This window comes from Colossoma macropomum, unplaced genomic scaffold (assembly GCF_904425465.1).
Source record: "Colossoma macropomum unplaced genomic scaffold, Colossoma_macropomum, whole genome shotgun sequence".
In the NCBI taxonomy this organism is placed as follows: domain Eukaryota; kingdom Metazoa; phylum Chordata; class Actinopteri; order Characiformes; family Serrasalmidae; genus Colossoma; species Colossoma macropomum.
In genome coordinates, this window is record NW_023494799.1 from 27,180,864 (window position 1) to 27,203,850 (window position 22,987).

The 22,987-nt window shown below is 38.6% G+C and overlaps 1 protein-coding gene across 2 annotated transcripts in view; it reads left to right on the plus strand.

Moving 5' to 3' along the window:
• nek7 (NIMA-related kinase 7) overlaps nt 1–4,328 on the plus strand; it is a 76,692-nt gene extending 72,364 nt beyond the window's left edge. For both annotated transcript variants that reach the window (XM_036586919.1, XM_036586920.1), the window contains one exon: nt 1,658–4,328. In XM_036586919.1, coding sequence (XP_036442812.1) covers nt 1,658–1,768 — 111 coding nt within the window. In that variant the 3' untranslated portion in view covers nt 1,769–4,328. The remainder of the gene's footprint in view (nt 1–1,657) is intronic.
• Nucleotides 4,329–22,987: the final 18,659 nt, after the last annotated feature.

Here is a 22,987-nt window from a genome sequence, read left to right on the forward strand (position 1 = left end):
TGCTATTTTTGAATATCAAAAAATGTTTTCAAATTGTAACCTCTGTTATTGTCATGTAAAAAGTCAGCCTAATGCCCTAAGCTTATTGTGGCTGTAGTCCGTTCCTTTTTTGCTGTTACTTTTCCGTTCATTGTGGTTGAATGCACGTTAGATCCTAAGACATTTGTCTAGTTTGACTTGGAAAATTGAAAACTGTGTTCACTATGGAAATCTTGTGAACCCAGCAATCACACAATGAAAATAATAATATGAAATAATTAAAAATACATTCTGAAGAAACTTCTTTTGCTCCACTTATATAGCTATAACAAAATTAAGTCTTTTAATTGAAAATTGAATTGAAAAGTGTTTATTAGAAAAACGTGTAAACATGGGTAAAATTGAAAGAAAATTGCAATTACTTACACTATGAACTACACAAAGTAATGTAATTTTAATCGTTTGACAGCACTAGTAGCAATATAATCATAAAATGAATTTTCATGAACGGTGCAGCCCTGAAGTGCTTGTATTATTTTACACTTTTATATTCTCATGCACACATTCATAGGCATTAGTTTACCTAGACACATGCAACAGCATGAACACAGACCCATATATGGACATACTTTAACACTATGCTGTCTCCTGCAAAACACAGAGGCAAGAAGCCTGGCTTTTCTTTTTACTGGAGGTTTCTAAGCCTGGCTGATGGGCTGTAACTGATTTTCACTTCATGTTCCTATATCCTTAGCTGCCATCATCAGTACCTAATTTAAAGGCTCCCCGCCATAGCCAGCCTCACCTACAGCTGGAGTCGTTATTCCCCCCATTCATGAGATTTGCTCTCTATCGCCTTAGCGCTGCCGAGCCTCTATTCCCCCCACCCTGCCAGCCGCCCCCCACCCTCACCCCCTTTCCCTCCAGCGGAGACAGAGGGCCTGCATCCTCCCCTGTCTGCGTGTAAACAATGCTCCTGAAGGCGAATGGCAAAAAACTGTCAGCCGCTCATCTTTGGTGTGTCATTTACCGTCTCCTTGCTTCTCACCTGACAGACAACCCCTTTCCCCATCAAAAATTCTGCACCCCCCCCATCTTTTTTTTTTTCACCAAGCATATGAATATTTTACATATCTGCATCCTGATTTGCCCCTCGCCCACCCCCTCTACCTCCCGCCGCCATTTCTTTTCCACTAATTCTGCAACTGGCTAGATTTGCATTTCACATGCCGCGCTGATTAGGAGACGGCGCGCCACGCAGCACCAGCCAGGCCTCGGCTAGAAAGAGCTGGTTGCCATGGTGATCAGGCATTGGGGGGGGATACTTCTTCCTTCCTTTTTCTTTGCTTTTTTTCTCTTTCCATTTTGCTTTTAATGATGCCGGTCGTTAGGGCTGAGGTCGCATCTCTCTTTCTTTCCGTGGCATATGAGTGTAAATTTTGGGGATTGTGCGTGTGGCGGGTAAACGAGCATGCAGAAGGCTTTAAGACTCCTAGCTGGAAGTAGCTCTGCCTCAAGCCCTTTCACTAGCTCTGGGAGGAAATGTGCCCACAAATACACAGCATGTCACTTTGCTATTCATCCTCATTTTCACACTGATTTCAGACAGTGAGTGAAATGTTGAATGTGTTGTGATTCTCCTCTTGCCCTTTTGTTTCTCTTTGTCCCCTCCCCACAGCTAAGAAAGCTGGTAGATATGTGCATCAACCCGGACCCAGAGAAGCGGCCCGACATCACCTACGTGTACGACATCGCCAAACACATGCACGCTCTGACGCTCGCGAACTGAGTCCATCACCCAGCCTCTTCGTCTGCTTCTCCACTGTACGGCCCACTTTCCGGATGACGTTTTGCCAGCTGTTTTGCAAAAGTCATGTAAACTGCTCCTTTGTTCCATCACATAGTAATGTTACCATCAAGTAAGGGTGAGATTGCCTTAAAAAGCTTCTTGGTTTTCAGGAGCTATGAAACCAAAGTTGTCAATAAATACACAGAAGCTGTCCCTGACAGTTCCACTTCCATATAGTTATAAAGTAATGCTGAAGATGAGTCACAGTATGTGTATGTTAAAGTACACGTGCACACAGGTACAATTACTACATATTGAATAACAGAAACGTATGCATAGAAGTGCATAGAAGAAATGGTTTGAACAGCCTTCTTTTAAAATAGCGTGCCTAAACACAGAAGAAAACCACAGCCTTAAAGCATCTTGCTGTTATGCACTTTTGGATATTGGTACAGCTGATGCAACACCCTGATCATTGAATGTAAATTTACCTCACAGAGGAGGCTTTTTTATTTCTTATTTGAAAAGAAATTGTCGGTGAGAGATGCTTTGCATGGTCCCATGACACTCCTTCCAAAACCATCTCACAACAAGTTTTATAAAAAGCTCCCTTGGTCTCTATAAAAGTCAACTGAAATTCCCCTAAAAAGCTTCCCCATTTGAATAGCTAGAGGTTTCTGGTTCTATTAAAAGAGAATGAAGTCATTGTGGTATTTGTTGCAGGTTGCATGGGCTTCATAACTAACCCTGTGCCTTCAAATGTGTTTATCTGGCATACTTAGAGAAATATTATGTTTCTTACACATACTTAAAGAAAAAGAGCTAGTACTTTAGATGATATTTCCAAAGAGTTTTGTAAGTTCAGCCGCCTGGCTTTTTTTATTGCGCCTGTGTGTTTTTCTCTTATTGTGCGTTCAGTATAGACTATAGTGGCTATCTTTTTATTAACCCCCTCAATTCCCAAATCCCTGTTATCACTTTGGCTAAAACAAGCCATCCATTACAGTTTTTAGGTTTGAACAGTAGCAGCGTTTACAGGTCCTTTCTGTTAACAACTAGAAGTAGTAATGTCGGATGTGATTATGGACCAGAACTGATGAAGGAACACAAATAAAATGTAGTATATCATGAACAGCTCGACAATTTTAAAGCAAACAATCATAATGCACATCTGCTGTGTCGTAGTTGGTATGTGATTGGGTTCTTTCAAATGAATTTTAGACATAATGAATTTTTTTCTTCACCCTGAAAGCCTTGCCAGCGTGGACCTTAACAGAAGAAAGCACATCAAGTGCCTTTTCTCACCTAAACCAAATATGAGCAGTGTTCAGCACATCATAAGACGAAATGTGTTTTCATCTTTATCAGTTTGGTATCGAGTTGTTGGTGTTTTTTTTCTTGGGGGGAGGGGAGTGTTAAAGCTTGTTTACAAGCAATATAAGTCTTGAAAGAGAAGTTATGCTCTGTAGGAGGTACATTTTACAAATCAGTTTTGAGATGAATTTTACATCTTGGTTAGCAATTACTTTGTCACGGTATGTTTCTTCAAGAGCTTCTGTAGAATTTTCCATTTCAGTGACTCTTTGACCCGTTACAAACTCAACTCCTCCTACTGCTTGTTAAAAGTGCTTCGTGAAGTGGCTTGTGATCCGTCACAGACTTGGATATAAAATGACACAAGCATCTGAGCTTGTACTTTACAGTTGTAACAGCTATATAGTGTACCACCCTCCTCATATAGTAAAATAATTGATTTGCTGTGATAGTATCCGTGTACAAATGGTATTTGTTTTTAACAGAGTAGTTGAGAGCATTTTAAGTGTTTACCTTTTATTGTTATATTTAGCTTTAATCAGTTTGTAACTTTTATTTTTTTCCCTCATATTGTTAACACAGTAACAGAGTTGACTCCTGTTGCCTCCTATAAACGTATTTATCTTGATATTAAACTCTGAGGCGGAGGGTCGGGGTGAGGAATAGTCACACAGGGTGTGTGGTGAACGGCCGTGGTGTACGCGGTGCTCGTTAAAGAGGTCGGACAGACTGTAGGTTTTTTTTGTTTGTTTGTTTTTTTTTCCTAGTTCCAGTGCCTCTCCAGCGAGATTCATGGTGATGTGTTTACAAACGAAGCCTCTGCAAAACTTGACAGAGAATGTGCTGTGGATCTGCTGTTGACTCTCCTCAGTGTCACATCCGTAGCCGGGTCACGCTCACCAGTGTAATGTTGTGGAACGCTGAGTGCAGAGATACCATTCATACAAGTGGACGTATAGATACTCCTCTGTTAGACAACAAAGCCTGCTCTATAAATGTAACCTACAGCTGAACGTTTCACAGCGTGAAGCCCTGCTGAACGTCCCCCGGCCTTTACTTTTTGCTTACACCCAAAGCGTTTGGGGCGGGGGGAAGTAAAGACACCTGTTATTTATTTATCTCCTGTTTTGTTCTGTTTTGTTTTCAATGGATCAATTGAACATTTACATGTCTAACTTTCAAGATGCACATTAATACTTTCTACGCTAACTGAAAATAAAATAAAATTTGAATTTCTTTTATTGCATGACACTTGTTGAGTTATTCCATGACAATATACACATTTCTTAAAGCTTTTTTTAGTGTTGGTTGGTAATATATCACCTGCAGAGGTAGATAAGAACTCTAAATTTACCCAGGTGCTTGTACTTAAGTAACTTTTAGAATTTTCAGATATTACTTTTATAAGTATGTTTGTGAGGAAGGGAGCCTACTTAATTTTATTTGCTAAAATTTAGTTACTAACCCTTTTTTTCTGTTGAATTTCATTACATTGGTGGCAGCATCTGGATTGCTTAGCAGTTTTACATGTATGACTTAGGAGCTTTATCATTTCACTGTGGATCAAGAGAAAAAAGAAAAGGAGAAGAACAGCACCAAACAGACTTCCTGAGCTGGTAGATGTCATATAGAAGAGCAGTTATACAAGGTGCTCATTACTTAAGTACCTATGGTACTGTATAGAACAGCCATTCTAAAACTTACTCAGTACTTAAGTACTTAAGATGCTGCATAAAACTTTGCTGTAAGTTGCTTAGTGCTTACGTTCTTATGGTACAACATAGAGTAGCAGTTCTATAGGTTACTCAGTACTTAAGTACTTTGGTTGCTGCATAGAATAGCAGTTCAAGAAGTTACTCAGTCCTTAAGTACTTTAGTTGTTGCATACAATAGCAGTTCTACAAGTTACTCAGTACTCAAATACTTAAGTTGCTGCATAGAATAGCAGTTCTTTAAGTTATTCAGTAATTAAGAACTTTAGGTGCTGCATAGAATAGCAGTTCTAGAAGTTATTCATTACTTAAGTACGTTAGTTGCTGCATAGAGTAGCAGTTCTGTTACTTCACAGTTAAGTACTTTAGTTGCTGCATAGAGCAGCAGTTCTATAAGTTAGTATTTTAAGTACTTTAGGTGCCGCATAGAATAGCAGTTGTTAGTACTTAAGTACTTGAGTTGCTTCAGAGAAGCAGTTCTAAGTTACTCAGTACTTCAGTACTCTACTTGCTGTATAGAATAGCAGTTTGGTTACTCAGTACTTAAGTACTTTACTGCATAGAGTAGCACTTCTGTAAGTTACTCAGTACTTAAGTACTCCAGTTGCTGCATAGAATAGCAGTTCTGTAAATTATTCAGTACTTAAGTACTTCAGTTACTGCATAGAATGACAGTTTTAGAAGTTACTCAGTACTTAATTAGTTGTTGCATAGAATAGGAGTTCTACACATTACTCAGTACATAAGTACTTTAGTTACTGCATAAATTAGCAGTTCTATTACTCAGTACTTAAGTACTTTAATTGCTGCATAGAATATCAGTTCTATGTTATTCAGTACTTAAGTACTTACGCTGCATAGAATAGCAGTTCTGTAAGTTACTCAGTAAGTACTTTAGTTACTGCATAGAATAGCAGTTCTTTGTTACTCCATACTGAAGTACTTTAGTTGCTGCAAAGAAAAACAGTTCTGTTACTTAGTACTTAAGTACTTTAGTTGCTGCATAGAATAGCACTTTGTAAGTTACTCAGTTGGTAAGTACTTAAAGATGCTGTATAGAATGGCAGTTCTACAACTCACTCACTATTTAAGTATTTAATATACTACATAAACAGCAGTTCTATAAGTTTCAAAGGTTTTTTTGACCTGATACTTTTGTACTTCTACTCCAGTTGTTTTTTGGAAAGGAACTTTTGCTTCTACTCAAGTCCTTATTTCACTTAAGCAACAGTACTTTTACTTGAGTATGAGTTTAGGATACTCTATATCTATGCTTCTGTCATTTATACCAGAACTGGTGTCACACAATAATATTGATTTTTATTTTTAGAGGTTTTGATAGATAATAAACTCTGCATGCAGGGTGCTTTAGATTGATAATTCAAAATACATAAGAACCAAATAAATAGTAAGCTTCCTTTCTGGAAATGTGGTTTCTGACCCGTTAAAGTTTCTAATACTGTAAGACTCCCTTTTAAAAGAAGCAGAACAAAATCAAAGCTTTGTTGGGTTTGTAAGACATTATTAGCTTTTAGTTCCACTCCCCACGAAACATGGGTGGGTTCATTAACTACATTAATTTAAACTTAAATATCATCTGATGGCAATATATATTTGCAGTAAATGTATTTTATTACAATTAAAGCACTTTGTTTTGCAAATTGTAGAATTTATGTATTTGTTAATGAGTTAAGTGCTTGTGGAAGTGAAATGGGTAACAATGTACTGTTTCAGTTCCTAATAGAATCATCTTGCTAGTGCATGCCAGTCAATTCCCGTAGCCCCACCCGTTCGCGTTTGATTGTGTTTATTTGTATCCTTTTAACAAGCACCTTCTGCTAGCCCCGAGCGTTATTATGGGCTGTTGCGGTGTGTCATGCCCCTGGGTCTTCGTTTAGATTATTCCCCCTGTGGACAGACAGAGGCATGGGCCCCCCCTGCTCTTGCATTCTAATGAATTCCAGGAGGAGTACAGTTCAATGTCATCACAGGAAATTGCTCCCATGAAAGTGCACACACAATGAAAACAAACAAAAGTAAGCTCCACAATTGATATCTGGCTTGTTGGGGTTTTGCACCTCTCAAAAGTTTATTTTTACCCTCATAATGGGCTGAGAGTGAATGTCGGATGTGTGCGAAAACAGTTTGTTAGTAAAAGTTTCAGCACAGCTCCTATAAACTTTAGAATAAATATATATGTACATGGATATACATTTCTTTGATATTACTTACATTCTCATGTAAGAGTCACACGCGTCCATCTAGTGGTAAGAATATCCAACTACACTCAAAACACAAACTGCTCTGTCTTTATTGTTGAACAAGGTAATTCATTTGAAATTATTGTTTGATGATATGGGAATGAAATTTACTAATGGCAGTTTTTATGCCAAATAAATATTACCAATTTAAAATTTTTGTGAAACATTTCAACCAAATCTGTAAGGAATTTTGCTGAAGTGATGACAGTTGTATTTGTTTTATGGTTAACCTGCAGTATTTCAATAAAGTAGGTTATACATTTTCTTGGAATAAACTGTTCGAAATAAAGGTTCTGTGCAGGTACATTTTCGTTCATCAAGGTATAAATAATGTAGATGTTCACTCAAAGGTACAACAGTGTTTTTAAGGTCCAATTTTGTACCTTAAATAAGTTTTTACCAGGTGAAAAGTACAGATTTGTACCTTTTCATAATCTTAAAACAGAACAATAAAATGGCCTGGAGACGAGACGGGGAGTGTGGAGTCAATACAACTTAGAAAATATCATTTCAATGGATTATAGTAGAGTTATGTTCCCTGACTAAAGGTACTGAGATGTACCCTTGAGGGTCCCACCCCAGTGACAGTGTCATACTTTTTTTCTGAGAGTGTAGTGATCCTCATGATATTTTGTTTGTTCTGTCCTGTTGTGCGACATGCATAATGAAATTGCTAAACTTTTGCGTACAGCAATTGTGACACTTAACTGCCATTCAAAAGTTCTGAATTTTCAATGAGATAAAAACATTTTTTTTACATAAAGTACAGTGCAAAAGTAAGAAACCCTTCATTTTCTGCAAAATGGCCAGTACAAGTTCTTTAATTTTCAGGAGGAGGTTAGATGTGAGATTCACTTGCATAAGGAAGAAGAAAGTCAAAGAAGAATAAGTGGAAGAAAACAGGAGTTTCCAAAACTGGGGTTTAAAAAAATTATGAAAAGACAAAATATGTCTCCTAATAAGGCCTGGCAGACCGCCAGAAACCCATCAGGTAAAAAGCACTTTCATCTTTGAGAGAGAGGAGAAAATCAAGCTGCTTCAGATCTGAAATAATCCACAGGTGTTTCTGTCCATCCTTCCACTGTGAGAAGACAACACTGGGTCTGAAAGGATGTGTAGCTGTCAAGAAGCCCTTACTGAGAAAAGAACATAGACAAAGAACATAGAAACAACATAGTAAAACTGCAAATGAAAGAAGCTGCCCATGGACTGACCACCACAGGGTCCAGACGTCAACATCACTGAATGTTTTTGGGATGACTCGGATCGTGAGAAGCAGAAAAACTTCTAAGACTGAACTCTGGAGATGGAAAAATATCCCTGCAGGTTTCTTTCAGAATCTGAAAGTGAGTCTTCTGAAAAGAATAGAAGCTGTAATGAAGATAAAAAGTGAACACAATAAATATTGAATTCATTTGTTTCATATTTAGTTCAGGCTTCTGTGTAATTTTCTGTTATACGTATGTTTTCGGCCTATTTCTGACGCTGACAAATGAACAGATAATAGATGCAGGGTGGTCTCTGACTTGTGCACAGCACTGTACATGTTGAATATGATTCTATTTGATGCTCCTTTAGAGCTTCACAGGTTTTGTTATAATAAAAAGTTATAATAAATGAACATCCAGAAAGCCTCGTATTTGAATAGTGGTGATCAAAACTCAGGCTCATAACTCATTACGAAATCATTGTAAATCGATCATTTTTTATTATTGATAAATGACTGGATATATATTATTGATATAATAAACATATAAAAAACATTGTTTATCATTTGATAAGTTATTGCAGTTGTTTCCAGTTGCATATTTTAAAATATCTACTGGTATCTAGCTTATAGTATTCCAGTCTACACTGTACAGGTTATTATTGAATAAAACAGCAGCAATTATTAATATAACAAGTGATTTCAAACTTTTGAACAATGCACACTTAAAAAAGATGGTTCTTCAAGTGTTCATGCTTAAAGGATCTTTGCATGATGAAATTATCTTCAGATTGAATGTTTTATATATGGTTCTATATAGAACCTTTTTGAAACTGGGTTCTTTTATTGTTATGATGTCAGGTTTGTAGCAATAGAAGAACCCTTTTTGGTGCTATATAGAACCACTTTCAAAAAGGATTTATATAGAACTACATATAACACATTCTCCATCAATCTGAAGAACCATTTGATCATGTAAAGAACCATTTATGCAAGAAAAAAGATGGCTGTTTAAGTGTTCCTTAATAAAGACAATAGTTCTATACAGAACCATGAACAGTCAAAGAACCATTTGTATGATTAAATGGTTCTTTGCATGGTGACATTTTTCTTCAGATTGATGGATGATGTGTTGTATGTGGTTCCACATAGCATCAAAAAGAGTTCTGTTGTTAGAAGCTAGACGTAACAATAGAAGCCCCCTTTTGAATGCTAAATAGAACCATTTTCAAAAAGGTTCTACATATACAACACATTCTCCATCAATCTGAAGAACCGTTTCATTATGCAAAGAACCAAGCGTGCAAACGGTTCTTTAAGTGTTCATGGTTCTATATAGAATCACTGTCTACTCAAGAACCTTTGAAGACCGATCTTTTTAAGAGTGTGGAACTCATGGTTCCAAAAAGAACTATTGTCTTTAATAAATAACCCTTGAAGAACCATCTTTTTAACAGTTTAGAACTCATGGTTCTGAAGAGAACTACTGCCTTTACTAAAGAACCCTTAAAGAACCATCTTTTTTAAGAGTGTAAAAACACATGATTCTAAATAGAACCATTGCCTTTACTAAAGAACCCTTGAAGAACAAACTTTTCTAAGAGTTTAGAACTCATGGTTCTAAACAGAACCATTGCCTTAACTAAAGAACCTCTGAAGAATGATCTTTTTTAAGATTTTAGAACTCATGGTTCTAAATAGAACTATTGCCTTTACTAAAGAACCCTTGAAGAACCATCTTTTTAAGAGTGTAGAGCTCATGGTTCTAAACAGACCCATTGCTGTTACTGAAGAACCAGTGAGGAACAAGAACCCTCTTGTGTGTAAGGTAAAGCTTCATATATCAGTATTAATGATGTGTGATGACACTATTGTCTGTAGAAAAGCTGGAAATAGTGAGTTTTTGGTGAAATATTTCAGTAAATATGTCTCACAGTGTTGCTGAAGTGCTGAAGGTGTCCTGCTGTTTTATTTATTTATTTAGTTTGTTTATTTATTTTTTGTGCTGACCTGTATGGGGAGACATTTTTACATTTCATTGTCGGAGTGTTGGCCGACGCTGTGCTGGTACACGCTGAACTGAATGTGCTGCATTTATCTGTGTTCTCTTTAACCTGTCCGCGTCCAGGTGCTTCCATATCCAGCCGCTTGCCGGAGGGACCAGCACCTGTAATGTGTCCCCTCTGCACCGGCGCCGGAATCGGCTGCTGGAAGCATTTTTCTTTTCGGAGATTTTTCAGCACACAGGCGAGGAGAGGAGCTCTGCTGCTTTGTGTCTGTTTCTTGGAACAAGTTTCTTCACTATGATGTCGAGTATTTGAAGTGGCCAGAAAGTTGTCGCTGTGTTGACTCGGGGCTGCGGTCAGCAGAGCGCGTCACTGCGTAAGCCGAAAACTCGGCTGAGTCTGGAGCGTTGAGGGCCGCGCAGAGGAGGAGCGGTGTGGGGGTATGAACAATAGCTGCTTAAAACCCATGCTTTTTTCCTCCTCATTTGCCCCCAGTGGACAGGCAGGGAGGAAAACAGCTAACTCCTCACAAGGATTGTGTTTTTTTCTCCTCCGTACTGAAAGGGTTTGTGTTCTGAAGTGTGAAATATCAATAGCGCGCAGATTCTTCATAGCTCGTGGCGCACACTTGGCAACTTATACTTCAAACATATTAGTTGGTGGTGAAAAAAGAAGGAATTATCAAGGGACGCTCCCCAAACATACACCATTCACTCTGTAGTTAATCATTTGAGACGCTGCTGAAATTCTTTTTTTTTCTGACCATTTCTCAATTGCAAGAAATCAGTTTGTTTTGGACTTGGTCCATTTTGAATGCTGGAGTTGGGTTGACATTTTTTAGGCCTGCTTAACAACAGTCAATCTGACCATGAAATCTGACGCAAATTTCACCAGCACTTTTGTGATTCTTTAGGGGTCTAACGATTCTGAAACTGAGACTGAAACCGCGATACAAACGTCCACGGTCTCGTGTCCCAGTTCCGGAAGACGATACCCCCCTCTACCCCCTAAATGATGGTTCTTCAAGGGTTCTTTAGTGAAGAAAATGGTTTCATATAGATGCATGAACACTCAAAGAACCCTTTGCATGATTAAAGGGTTCAATGCATCGTGAAATGTTTTTTTCAGATTGATGAAGAATGTGCTGTAGATGGTTCTATACAGAACCTTTTTTAAATGAGTCCTATATAGCGCCAAAAAGGGTTCTTCTATTGTTATGATGTCAACCCTTTTTGGTGCTATATAGAACCCCTTTCAAAAAGTTTCTACATAGAAGCACATAGAACACATTCTCCGTCACTGAAGAACCCTTCAATGATGCAAAGAAACCTGAAAGAACCACCTTTTTAATTGTGTAGGGCAAACTGTACATGTTCTTTAGTTTTCTTCTCTTTAGTGTTTCAAATTGTTGGTGATTTAAAAAAATAAAAACTTAATTTTTTTCTCATTCGTCTTTTCTCATTAACCCCCCCCCCAAAAAAAAGACAAAAAAAAAAAAACGAGGTATATACTGAACTGTGGATTTGGAGAATCATTCCACCCTTAATATTCATGAGTGTCATCTTTGTCATGTCTGTATGATAAGACTTATGTCCAATACACACACTGTAAATATGAGTGTAATCTTTTAACAACCTGAAAAAAATGCTTGATTTGTGATTAACCCCTTAAAATCTCAGGCTTATTACATACTTAGGCTTATTGTTCAGTAACTACAGTCACTTCAGTGCCAACTGGTTGAGCTATTCTTAGGTTATAGAAGTGTGTAATAAAACGTTGGGCCTGCTGGTGGGCCCAGGCCATTTAAGGGTTTCTGAACCACTGGGTTGTACGCCACAAGTTGGCTGCTCAACATCCTTTGGTGGTTCTTGGGCCTGTATGGAGGGGGAGCCGGTGGTCTGAAGTGGGTCATTGATGGCATGTTCTCAAAAAAATCAGTGAAAAAATTATTGACTTAATAATAAAAATAGACAATAGTAGTAGACAATGGTTCTATATAGAGTACCATTTGCATTGCTTTAAAGGTTCTCTGCATTATGTTCTTCAGATTGATGGAGAATGTGTCATATATAGTTCTATACAGAACCAAAACAGGTACTTGTAACAAACTTGACATTGGATCAACAGCAGAACCATAATGGTGCTATATAGAACCATTTTCAAAGAAGTTCTGTATAGAACCATACACAGCACGTTCTCGATCAATCTGAAGAACTATGTGACTATGCAAAGAACACATGCAAATGGTTCTTCTACATAGAACCAGTCTTTACTAAAGAACCTTTGAAGAACCATCTTTTTTAAGAGTGCTCCTTCACGCTAAAACATTCCAAAAACATGCAGCAACATTCTGCTTACTTTGCAGCCATTTTGCTTGATTTCTGGTATAAAACAAGCTAACATTAGCCTAATCTGTAGATCTTTTTCGTTTAGTGATAAACGTCGCTTAGTGTGGGGTTATTCACCTAAATCCCCCCATTTTTTTTCTGTGGGCTTTCTTACTCTCTAGTGATGAATAGGTGGACCTTGAGGTGGTTAAGGTTGAGAACCACTGGTTTATAATACCAATAATAAGAGTGAAAATAACAGTTACTAATAATTTGTTTGCATGGCAATCCAGTAAAAAAGTGAATGCACTTATTTTACATGCATGTTGGTATAAACAAATGCTGCAACTTTTCTGTGTTCCATTTAAAGTCATATTACACTGTGCTTTTGTTTATTTGGACTCCGCCCACAAATCAAAATGAAAAACAATTACATCATTCTAATGTCTTAAAATCTGACACTTTACATTTATTTTCACATTTTATTCTTTCTACTCATTGTAATTTTAACACAATAAAGTCTGGTCAATAGGGAGAGCAAAGACTCACTGCTTGACCTCAAAGTCCACCTGTAAGCAGATCCATTGACTCGTGTCACTGAATGCTGTAGTTTTATTGGCTCCCTACTGAAACATCTGCATGGATTAGGACGTGCTTCATGTAAATGATATTGAATGAGGTGCTGGTAGGATGGCACTTGATTTCACGCACTGAAGCTGATGAATTATTTGTTCTCAGATCTCCGCTTGTTTTCACATCATACAAAGGTTTCATTTGCAGAATAGTCTGTGTGTCATTAAATGTGGTCAAATCTGCACTCTTTTTTTTGTACAGCTTTGATGAACATGGGCAAGTGTGATAGACCTGATTAAATGAATAGTTCGCCAAGAAAATCAACACAACGCAACATACACATTTTCCATTGTAATTATAAAATAAGTTTCTATTATAAGTTGCTACCTTGTAATAGAAGCTTATGACCACCATTTAGCACTGTGTAAATTACATGCATAAATTTTATACCTGCTTCAAACTGTGCTGAATCGTTAAGTAATATCAGTTAACAGGCTTATCTGGTTTTTATGGCTCTACAGTTTTTAGCTTTTCAACATTTTTTTTCTACTTTTATAGATACAGATGTCATGCAGTGTCAGACACAACATAAGCAAGTCTATGTGATAGTAATTAACAACACAACACTGGTTAAGGCAGGAGTGTGATGATTTATGCATGCAGTTTCCCCCATGCTAACCTAGTGGTCATAAGCTTCCATTACTTGTAAGCTACATTAGCCTTGTCGTTCTAGTTCAAAACCTAAGAAGCAAACTGCAGACACCAAACAGACTTAGCTGACCGAGTGCATTTGAGTTTAGGGGAAATCTTTGTAAATTTGGATTTTAAACACTCTATTGTCATAAATAACAAAACACAAACACGTTTAGTAATGAATCAGATTTCCTCACAAGCGGTCAAGCTCAGTGCTTGACCACTTCCTGGTGCTTCTGGACTGATTCAAAGTTAGCACGCCTGTGAACCGGCCCAGTAACTGTATGTACAGTGTTGCGTGGCACGCTTAGCCCATGTTAGCCAAGAAAGGAAGCTTCACACAAACATTACGGGCTTTTCACATTCTGTAACTATTGGAAACAAATGCTTGGCCAGAGTTACAAAAGAAGCCTGATCCAGAGAGGGGCTTTACAGGTGGTTGCTGCCCGCAGCTGATTCTAGTTGTGGAGCCGTCCGAAATGTCACGTCCCATTCCGTCGCCTTTCCTCATCAGCCTGCTAAAGGAGAGAGACAGAGAGGGAAAGCAGACGGCTGAGAGAAAGCAGACAATGAACAGAAGAAGCTGCCTGTGGCTTTGATTTGATCTGAAGTTGGAAACTAATAATAATAAACTTGTTAAACTCGAGGGTCTGTATGAGGGTCCGCAGTTCAGTTCCTCACTCTTATTACTGCTTAAATTACATACTAGTTTACATATTAAATTCTGCTGAATAATTCATAGTGCACTCTTATAAAATGGGGTTCTTGAACGGGTCTTCAGTATAGGCAGTGTTATAGTATGTATAGAACCATGACAGCTAAGAGAACCTACTGAATGCCTAAAAAGGTCTGAAATGGGTCTTTTTATGTGTTGTTCTTATTATGATTACCAGTTATTATAATATCTGTTGTATTTATTAATAGTTTTGTAGTTGAAGGGTGGAGAACCTATATATAGTATATATATAGTTCTTTAAATAACCTTATGAAAATGCTCCTGGAGGGTTCCACTATTGTTACAGGTAATAGCACCTACACTCTTAAAAATAAAGGTGCCAAAAAGGGTTATTTGCAAAATGCCATAGAAGAACCACTCAAGAACTTTTCAATGGATGGTTCTTCAGAGAACCCTTTTTGCAAATTAGATGTGATTGGGAAGACCCTTTCTAAAGTTTAAAGAACCTCCACATAATGGAACCATTCTGAGACCTTAATTTGATATAGAACCTTTACATTATGTGAAGATATTAATATTAGTTACCCTCACAAATCTGAAAAACATGGTTCTCTAGGGAACTAAAAGTGGTTCTTCAGTGGTATCTGTGAACCTTTTTAAAGAATGTATATAGTACCCTTTTAAAAAATGATCAGTCCTAAGATTAATAATTGAATAATACTGTACATCCATCATCACTGTCCAAAAAAAAACCAAACATATTTATATATAAATAAACGTGTTTTGTGTTTGTTTTTGTTTTCAGAGATATCTCGGTCATAACAGTAAGCAGCACTTTCTAAAAACCTTCCAATGTTATTTCCTCCTTTTTATATTCATTTCAAGGCCATAATCTTGTGCAATACTTGTTTATTACCTCTTTATTACAGGATACAGCTGTATGGAGGCACATATCCTCAGCACAATCGTGCGATCCTCTTCAGTGAGCAGTACTCAGTGTGTCACAGAAGCTTAACCTCAGCACTGGATGGTACAATCTCATTGTTTTGTATCCTAAATCGTCCTGTGTGAAAACATACAGTGAACTTTTAAAGGATTTCCCTCAGGGTCACTTCCACTAATGCCCTGCTCTAGTAAAATAAGCACCCCGGCCATAAACTTGCCAATGACCTGTCCTCAAATAACCACATCTGTCCCCTCCGTTTAGCAGGAACTAAAGAGTCACTTTTAAGATGTCCGGCGTTTTTCCTCCCAGCAAGAGCCCACAGACGTCTGACAAGTGAGCTTTAGTCCTAAACCTGCAGTGAGGCATGTTTCCTTTACACAGGATTCAACAGTGATGCACTTTTTATGTTTATTAGACTTTATTCAACAGTCCACTACAGTTTATCCTCAAGTTCAACAGGTTCAAGCGAGTGTTAGGTTTAAGATGTTAGGTGTTAAGAAAAGGTTGTGTTTATTACAATTTTAGTGATGTTTTGTTGAAACATCTAGGTTAAAACAAGGTAAGCATCTGCAAAGGATCTGCAGGGGACCATCGAAACAAAGGATTATTAGTTGATTTAAGCTCTATATTTACATTCAATCTCACTCCACCTCTTCCTGTGAGTTTATGAACTTGTTTTAACTTTTTTATTTTGTAAATTATTGTACATAGATATCAGAATCATACTTTCTTTTTTTGCTCATTTTTTTCTTATCATTTAGCCTCTACTTATTTTTACACTGTTGATTAATTCTGAGAAATCCATCGATTATTTTTAAGATTAAAACTGGATAGTAACAACTTTATAAAATTTGTAAAAAAAAAAACAGAAAAAATCTATCAGGCTAAAGTTTCTTACTGTAAGAGATATCAATACAAGAAAAAAGTATGCATATTGCCAGCTAATAACTGCATTCAACCAGAAAGTACACTTCCTTTAAAGGAGTGCCAGAACTATCTGCTACTTTTACTTTTACGGAAAATTAGTTTTTTTGCCGGTCCATTTTCCGTTTTTTTTTTTTACAGATTTGTCTTTTTTTACACTCTAGTCAAGGTACATATTTTAAATACATAACTCTCAAAATGATGATTCTTTAAGGGTTCTTTGGTAAAGACAGTGGTACCATGAACACTCAATGAACCCCTTACATGATTAAAAGGTTTTTTCCTGCCAAAAGTGTTCTACAGATTGATGGTGAATGTGCTGTAGATGATTCTATATAGAACCTTTTTATAAAGCGTTCTACATAGCATCAAAAAGGGCTCTATTGTTATGATATCAAGTCTGTAACAACAGAAGAACCCTTTTTGGTGCTACATAGAACCTTTTAAAAAAGGTTCTATACAGAATCATATAAAACACATTCTCCATTAATCTGAAGAACGCTTCACCACACAAAGGACCCTTTAATCGTGCTAAGAGTTCTTGTTCATGCTATACAGAACCATTTTCTTTCCTAAAGATCCCTTGAATGCTGAAATGGTTCTTTGCATGGTGAGATGAGATGATTCTTCCGACTGATTCAGAATGTGCTGTAGATGTTTCTATATAGAACATTTATGGCACCAGAAGGGTTCTTGTTGCTATGTCAGGCTTGTAACAACAGGAGAACTCTTTTTGGTGCTATATAAAAGAACCATTTCACCATGCAAAGAACCCCTTCAGCATGCAAATCCATGGTTCTATACAGAACCATTGTCTTTACTAAGGAACCCTTGAAGAGCCATGTTTTTTAAGTATGCAGTCGATTTTTAATGAAGTATCTGAATGTAATCGAGTGATCGTGACAGAGCTGCTAATGATCAGGTTGCAGACTGCATCGCAGTCTGCGCGCTGACGTCACATCGATTTTTCATTAGCTCCCTCGTGCGGTTTTAAAGGCTAATCAAGCCCAGCGTGTTTACTCGTTTCCTCATATCCTCTGGAATGATGAAGCGCTCCTGGAGGCCAGCCGGCACAGCCCGCCTCCCCGCGCCCTTTCTCCCCGCGTCTCAGCCCTTTGGACTCGCGGCCCCCACCGTTTTCCAGCGCTGTAATGTTGTTCAGGTCTCCAGTAAATCAAAACCACTAGCAGATGCTGGCGGGCTGCGCTTCAGGGGGCGGGGTCTTTTCGGGGCCTTGATTTACACCGCCAGCGCGCGACCACAGACATTCCTGCGTAAAAAACAGGCCGCAGCTCTGCGGCGCGCTGGAGCTCCAGCCTGTGTGCGCTCGTTCGTTCCCACGCTTTCCTCTGTTCTGCCAGCCAGCAGAGGCAGCTTCACTGCTCTCCCGCCATTAAGAGCGGAAAGGAAGCAGCGCCAGGCGACAGCAGAGCGGCTGAAAGGAGAAGCAGCTCCATTTGTTACCAGCTGATGAGCTGCTGTGTCTGTGCTTGGTTCGAGGAATATTCCAGCATTTTTCAGCCTCATCTCTATGTGCCACATCCGAATCGCACTGTCAGTGGACAACGGACATTCATTTCAGCATGTTCCTCTGTACCTAGAACCGAAACCCTGTTGTTTCGAAACTCACTTAGAGTAGACAGTTGGTGTATGTATGTATAGCTCATGTACACAGTTAAAAAAGATGGTTCTTCAAGGGTTATTTAGTAAAGAAACTGGTTCTATATAGAACCATGAACCCCTTGCGTGATTAAAGGGTTCTTTGTGTGTTGAAAGCGTTCTTCAGATTGATGGAGAGTGTGTTTTATATGAAACCTTTTTAAAAAGGGTTCTATGTGGCACCAAAAAGGGTTCTTCTATTGTTACAGGCTTGACATCACAACGAAAAAACCTTTTGGTGCTATGTAGAACCATTTACATCACATTGATTTATCAGTCTACTCAGGCTTTAGCAGAGCTCAGTAACGCTGAGATTAATAACCGATCATCACATTGATTTATCAGTCTACTCAGGCTTTAGCAGAGCTCAGTAACACTGAGATTAATAACTTATCATCACATTGATTTATCAGTCTACTCAGGCTTTAGCAGAGCTCAGTAACACTGAGATTAATAACCGATCATCACATTGATTTATCAGTCTACTCAGGCTTTAGCAGAGCTCAGTAAAACTGAGATTAATAACTGATCATCACATTGATTTATCAGTCTACTCAGGCTTTAGCAGGAACTTCAGTGTTAGTAAAGAAAGTGTTACTTGAACTTTTGAGAGTTTGTCTAACATGTGAGCTGATTCTAAAATAGTCTATAGATGGTGTTTCCTTTGAATAATGTGTATTTTTTATGATTTAGTGGGTATGCATTCTAAAAGTATTCTAAAAATGTGAAAAGCGACTGTATTCTGAATATTGCCTTTACAAAATCTACCTTGGACTGAATACAGATACTTAATTTATGCATTTTGAATACATATTCCAAGTACTTGTGTACCGTTACACCCCAACCCTGCATGCTCTGTGGTGGTAAGTGACATGAGAGAAGCACTTAAGGAGCCGATCACATTTTTAATGGAGCCCAGTGCTCCTCTGTCCCCACCTCTAGATCCGCCCATATACTGTATACCACAACTGTTTTAACTGTATTGCTCCAGTGTAGGATCACACTTAATGAGAATAGCTGTGGTAATGTTTACCACAGTTTTATCCAGTACTGGAGCAAAACAGTGAAAAAGTAGTGGTATTTATACACAGATCACACAGAGCCTGTGAAAACTCCACCTACACAATCTCTCAAATGGTAATATTTGAACAAATTCTGAATTTTGGATAACTAGTCCCATCTCTAACGGAACTAATACAGTATTATTTTACAATTTATTTACAAATACGTTTAAAAAATTCATGGAAATGTTTGGTAACACTTTATTTTGAGAGGTCCTTTGTAGATGATTAATAAACTCTTAACAGAGTATCAGTAACACATCAACAACATTCCAGTGAAGTAGCAGTAGTGAAGCATCTGAATACATTGAGGTAAATATCTTGAAGATACTGTTGATACATTACATACATTAAGTAGATGTATTTTAATATTACCTTCATTATGCAAAACCTAACCTTAACCCTGGCCCTAATCCTAACCCTAACCTCAACCTCAACCTCAACCCAAAACCTAATCCTAACCCTCATATGTTTTTGATGTGTTACTGAGAGTCCATTGAGTGTGTTTCATCTAAACAGACAACTCAAAATAAAGTGTCACTGAATGTTTTTGCATAAACAAAATTCAGCAACTGCCCACTGACTTTATAGTAAGCATATATATATATTCTTTTGTAAGTATGTGGAAAAGCTTTGAGATTGTGTGTCAGATGCCGCATATAGAGATTAGGCCTAAAAATCTCTGAAGCTTTCCTTTTAGAAAGTGCTACACAGAAATACCATAATATAACTTTAAGACACGTTTTCGTGAATGAAAGCACAGCATGCTGCGCACCATTTGGAGATGACAGAAATGGAGGAAGGTGTTTTTGTAAGGCTGGCAGAATTCGCAGCGTATATCAGTAGTTACAGAAAACAGAAATTGCGTTCCGCTTATTTGTGCGCAACCTCAATGCGCGCAGCACTATATTTAGAGGTGAAACGCCTGTCTTGGACAAATTCCTTTGCCGGGGGAGAATGCTGAGAAGGAGCAGTTTGCCAACACAGAGAGCTGACAGCTTTTATTGCGAGGGAAGACATCTTGTGTTTTAAAAAAGTGGTTCGCTCTGACAGGAGCGCAACAACAAAGCAGCGTGACCTGCCGAATCTGAGAAAACACCTTGTTATACCTGAGTTATGTACAACCCCCAGCCAAAGACACCGGCAGGCTGAACATATCTCTGGTACAACACAAGTCTATATCAGAGGGCGTAGAGTGGGGATTAAACTAAGCGCCACCTTCCACCTCCCACCCCCCATGCATGAGGGCCAAATAGGTGTATGGAGGCAGGACTGTACATCCCTTACTGTAACCAAGGTGGTAGACAAGCAGGAGGCGTTGAGTTTTATTTTAAGGCTGCGTAGAGGAGGACGAGGATGAGGAGGAGGAGGAAGGAGAGGAGCCGGGGAAACGGGGGAAGAGAAAGAAAAAGCATTCCTTTCCTGTCACCAGGCGCTAAGTGTTTGCAGAGTTTTTCCTATCCAAACACCTGCCATGCTGCTACTGTAAAGTCCAATTAACGCCGTCAGCCTAAAGCTCCTCTCCAGCGCACAGCCCTGCGCTCAGCTGCACGTTTACCTGAGCGCACGTTCAGCTTACTGCAGCCCACCAGGCTGGGGGTTGACAGTATTTCACATATTCCTGTTCACATATTCCTCTGCATAAGAGTGCAACCCTGGTCCTGGAGTTCCTCTGACTCTCACAGTGTTTCCCCAGTTCTGCATGTTCTTGAATCAGCTAAAAGGCAACCTACATTAGGGTTCTTGGCCCTCTTCTCCGTGAAGGTCACATGGAAAATACACTTCTATTGTAATCACGTACTACACTATTACTTCTACACTTTGGCCCAATCCCATTTCACCCCTTGCTCGTACCACTTAGCCCTTAGCCCTCCATTTTGCACGTGTGTCTAGGGGTAGGTGTCCTGATTTTTCTTGAGATAGAGGGGTAGGGCGAGGTGTTAGGGCTACACGGCCCTCCAAACAGAGGTTTTTCAGACGCACACTCCAAACGGAGTGTTATGAAAAAAATGACCATAATCATTGTATTATCTTAGTTTGGTGTCCTTTTAATGAATTATGGTCATTTTCTTCAAAACAAGCATAAAAAATCATGAACAGTATGCTAATGTCTCTGTAGCTAGCTAAATTTTGAACGAAAAATTTGAATGAGCCTATGGTCACCATGCTCAATGCCAAGCTTCAGCTAGAGGGGTATAAAGCCCCCAGCATTGGGCTGTGGAATAGTGGAACTGCAGTCTTTGTTGTGATGGCGCTTCATCCAGTACCTTTGTGATTAACTGGAGATTTTAATCATGAACTAAAAATCCCACATCAATTCATGACCTCACTAATGGTCTTGCAGCTGAACACAATCAAAATGTTTTCCCATTCCTGCTTGATATGGGATTTCAGCTGCTCAACAGTTTAAAGTCTGCTTTGTCATAGTTTTGTTTCATAATGCGCCAAATGTTTTCAATGAGTGACAGGTCTGGACTGCAGGAAGGCCAGTTTAGCACCTGGCCTCTTTTACTATAGAGCCATGCTGTTGTAATACGTGCAGAATGTGGTTTGGCATTGTCTTCCTGAAATAATCAAGGCCTTCCCTGAAAAAGACGTCGTCTGGATGGCAGGATATGTTGATCCAAACCTGTAAATATCATTCAGCATTAATGGTGCCTTCACAGATGTGCATCTCACCCGTGCCGTGTGCACTAATGCACCCCTATACCATCATGAATACTGGCTTTTCAACTGGGTGCTGATAATAAGCTGGATGGTCCCTCTTCTTTTTAGCCCGGGGGACACAGCGTCCATCATTTCCAAAAATAATTTCACATTTTGATTTGTTGGACCACTGGACACTTTTCTTCTTTGCCTCAGTCCATCTTAAATGAGCTCTGACCCAGAGAAGGTGGATGCAGCGAACTGTGTTCACAGACAGTGGTTTTTGGAAGTGTTCCTTAGTCCATGCAGTGATTTACACTACAGAATTGTGTGTTTTTAATGCCAGCCGATATTGGTTTTCAGCCTTGTGCCTTGTATACAGAGATTTATCAAGATTTGAATATTTTAATGATTTTACGTACCGTAGACCATGAAATCCCCAAATTCTTAGCTATTTTAGATTATTCTTTAATTGTTGCAGTCTTTCCCAGAGTGGTGAACCCCTCCCCATTTTCTGAAAGACTCAGCCTCTCTGAGATGCTCTCTTTATTCCCAGTCATGCTACTGACATGTTGCCAGTTAAAAACTAATTAGTTGTGAGGTGCTCCACCAGGTACCATTTTTTACCATTGCACTTTAGCAGTCCTTTGTTGCCCCTGTCCCAACTTCTTTGAAACATGTTGCTGGCATCAAATTCAAAATGGACATACATTTTTCAAAATCAATAAAATTTCTCTGTTGCAACATTTGATATGTTGTCTTTGTCTTTCTGTTTTCAATTAAATATAGGGTTTCAATGATTTGCACATCATTGCATTCTGTTTTTACTGGTATTTTGCACACCATTCATCCACAACTTTTTTGGATATGGAGTTGCAGTGTAAAGCCTTCGCAGAAAAGTAGAGGCTGCAAAGATACAAACTCCCTATAAACACTCTTGGTTTAAGAAGTGTAGAGGTGTGAGCTGTTAGAGAAACACTCCACTTATGTACGGCTGTGGCCAACAACAGCTGGAGAATAGAGCATTTGCAGAATGCAGAATGTCTTTTTTAACAGATGTGAATGCTGCAGTAGCTGTAACGTTCACAATCTGGACAATTCCTGCTGCATCGAAAATTTGTACCTGTCTTCATACTCTGACTTTGAAGGTGTCCATGTGATTTCCATCACATTTCTTCTTTATCCACAAACCAATTTCTACACCTTATTCAAGC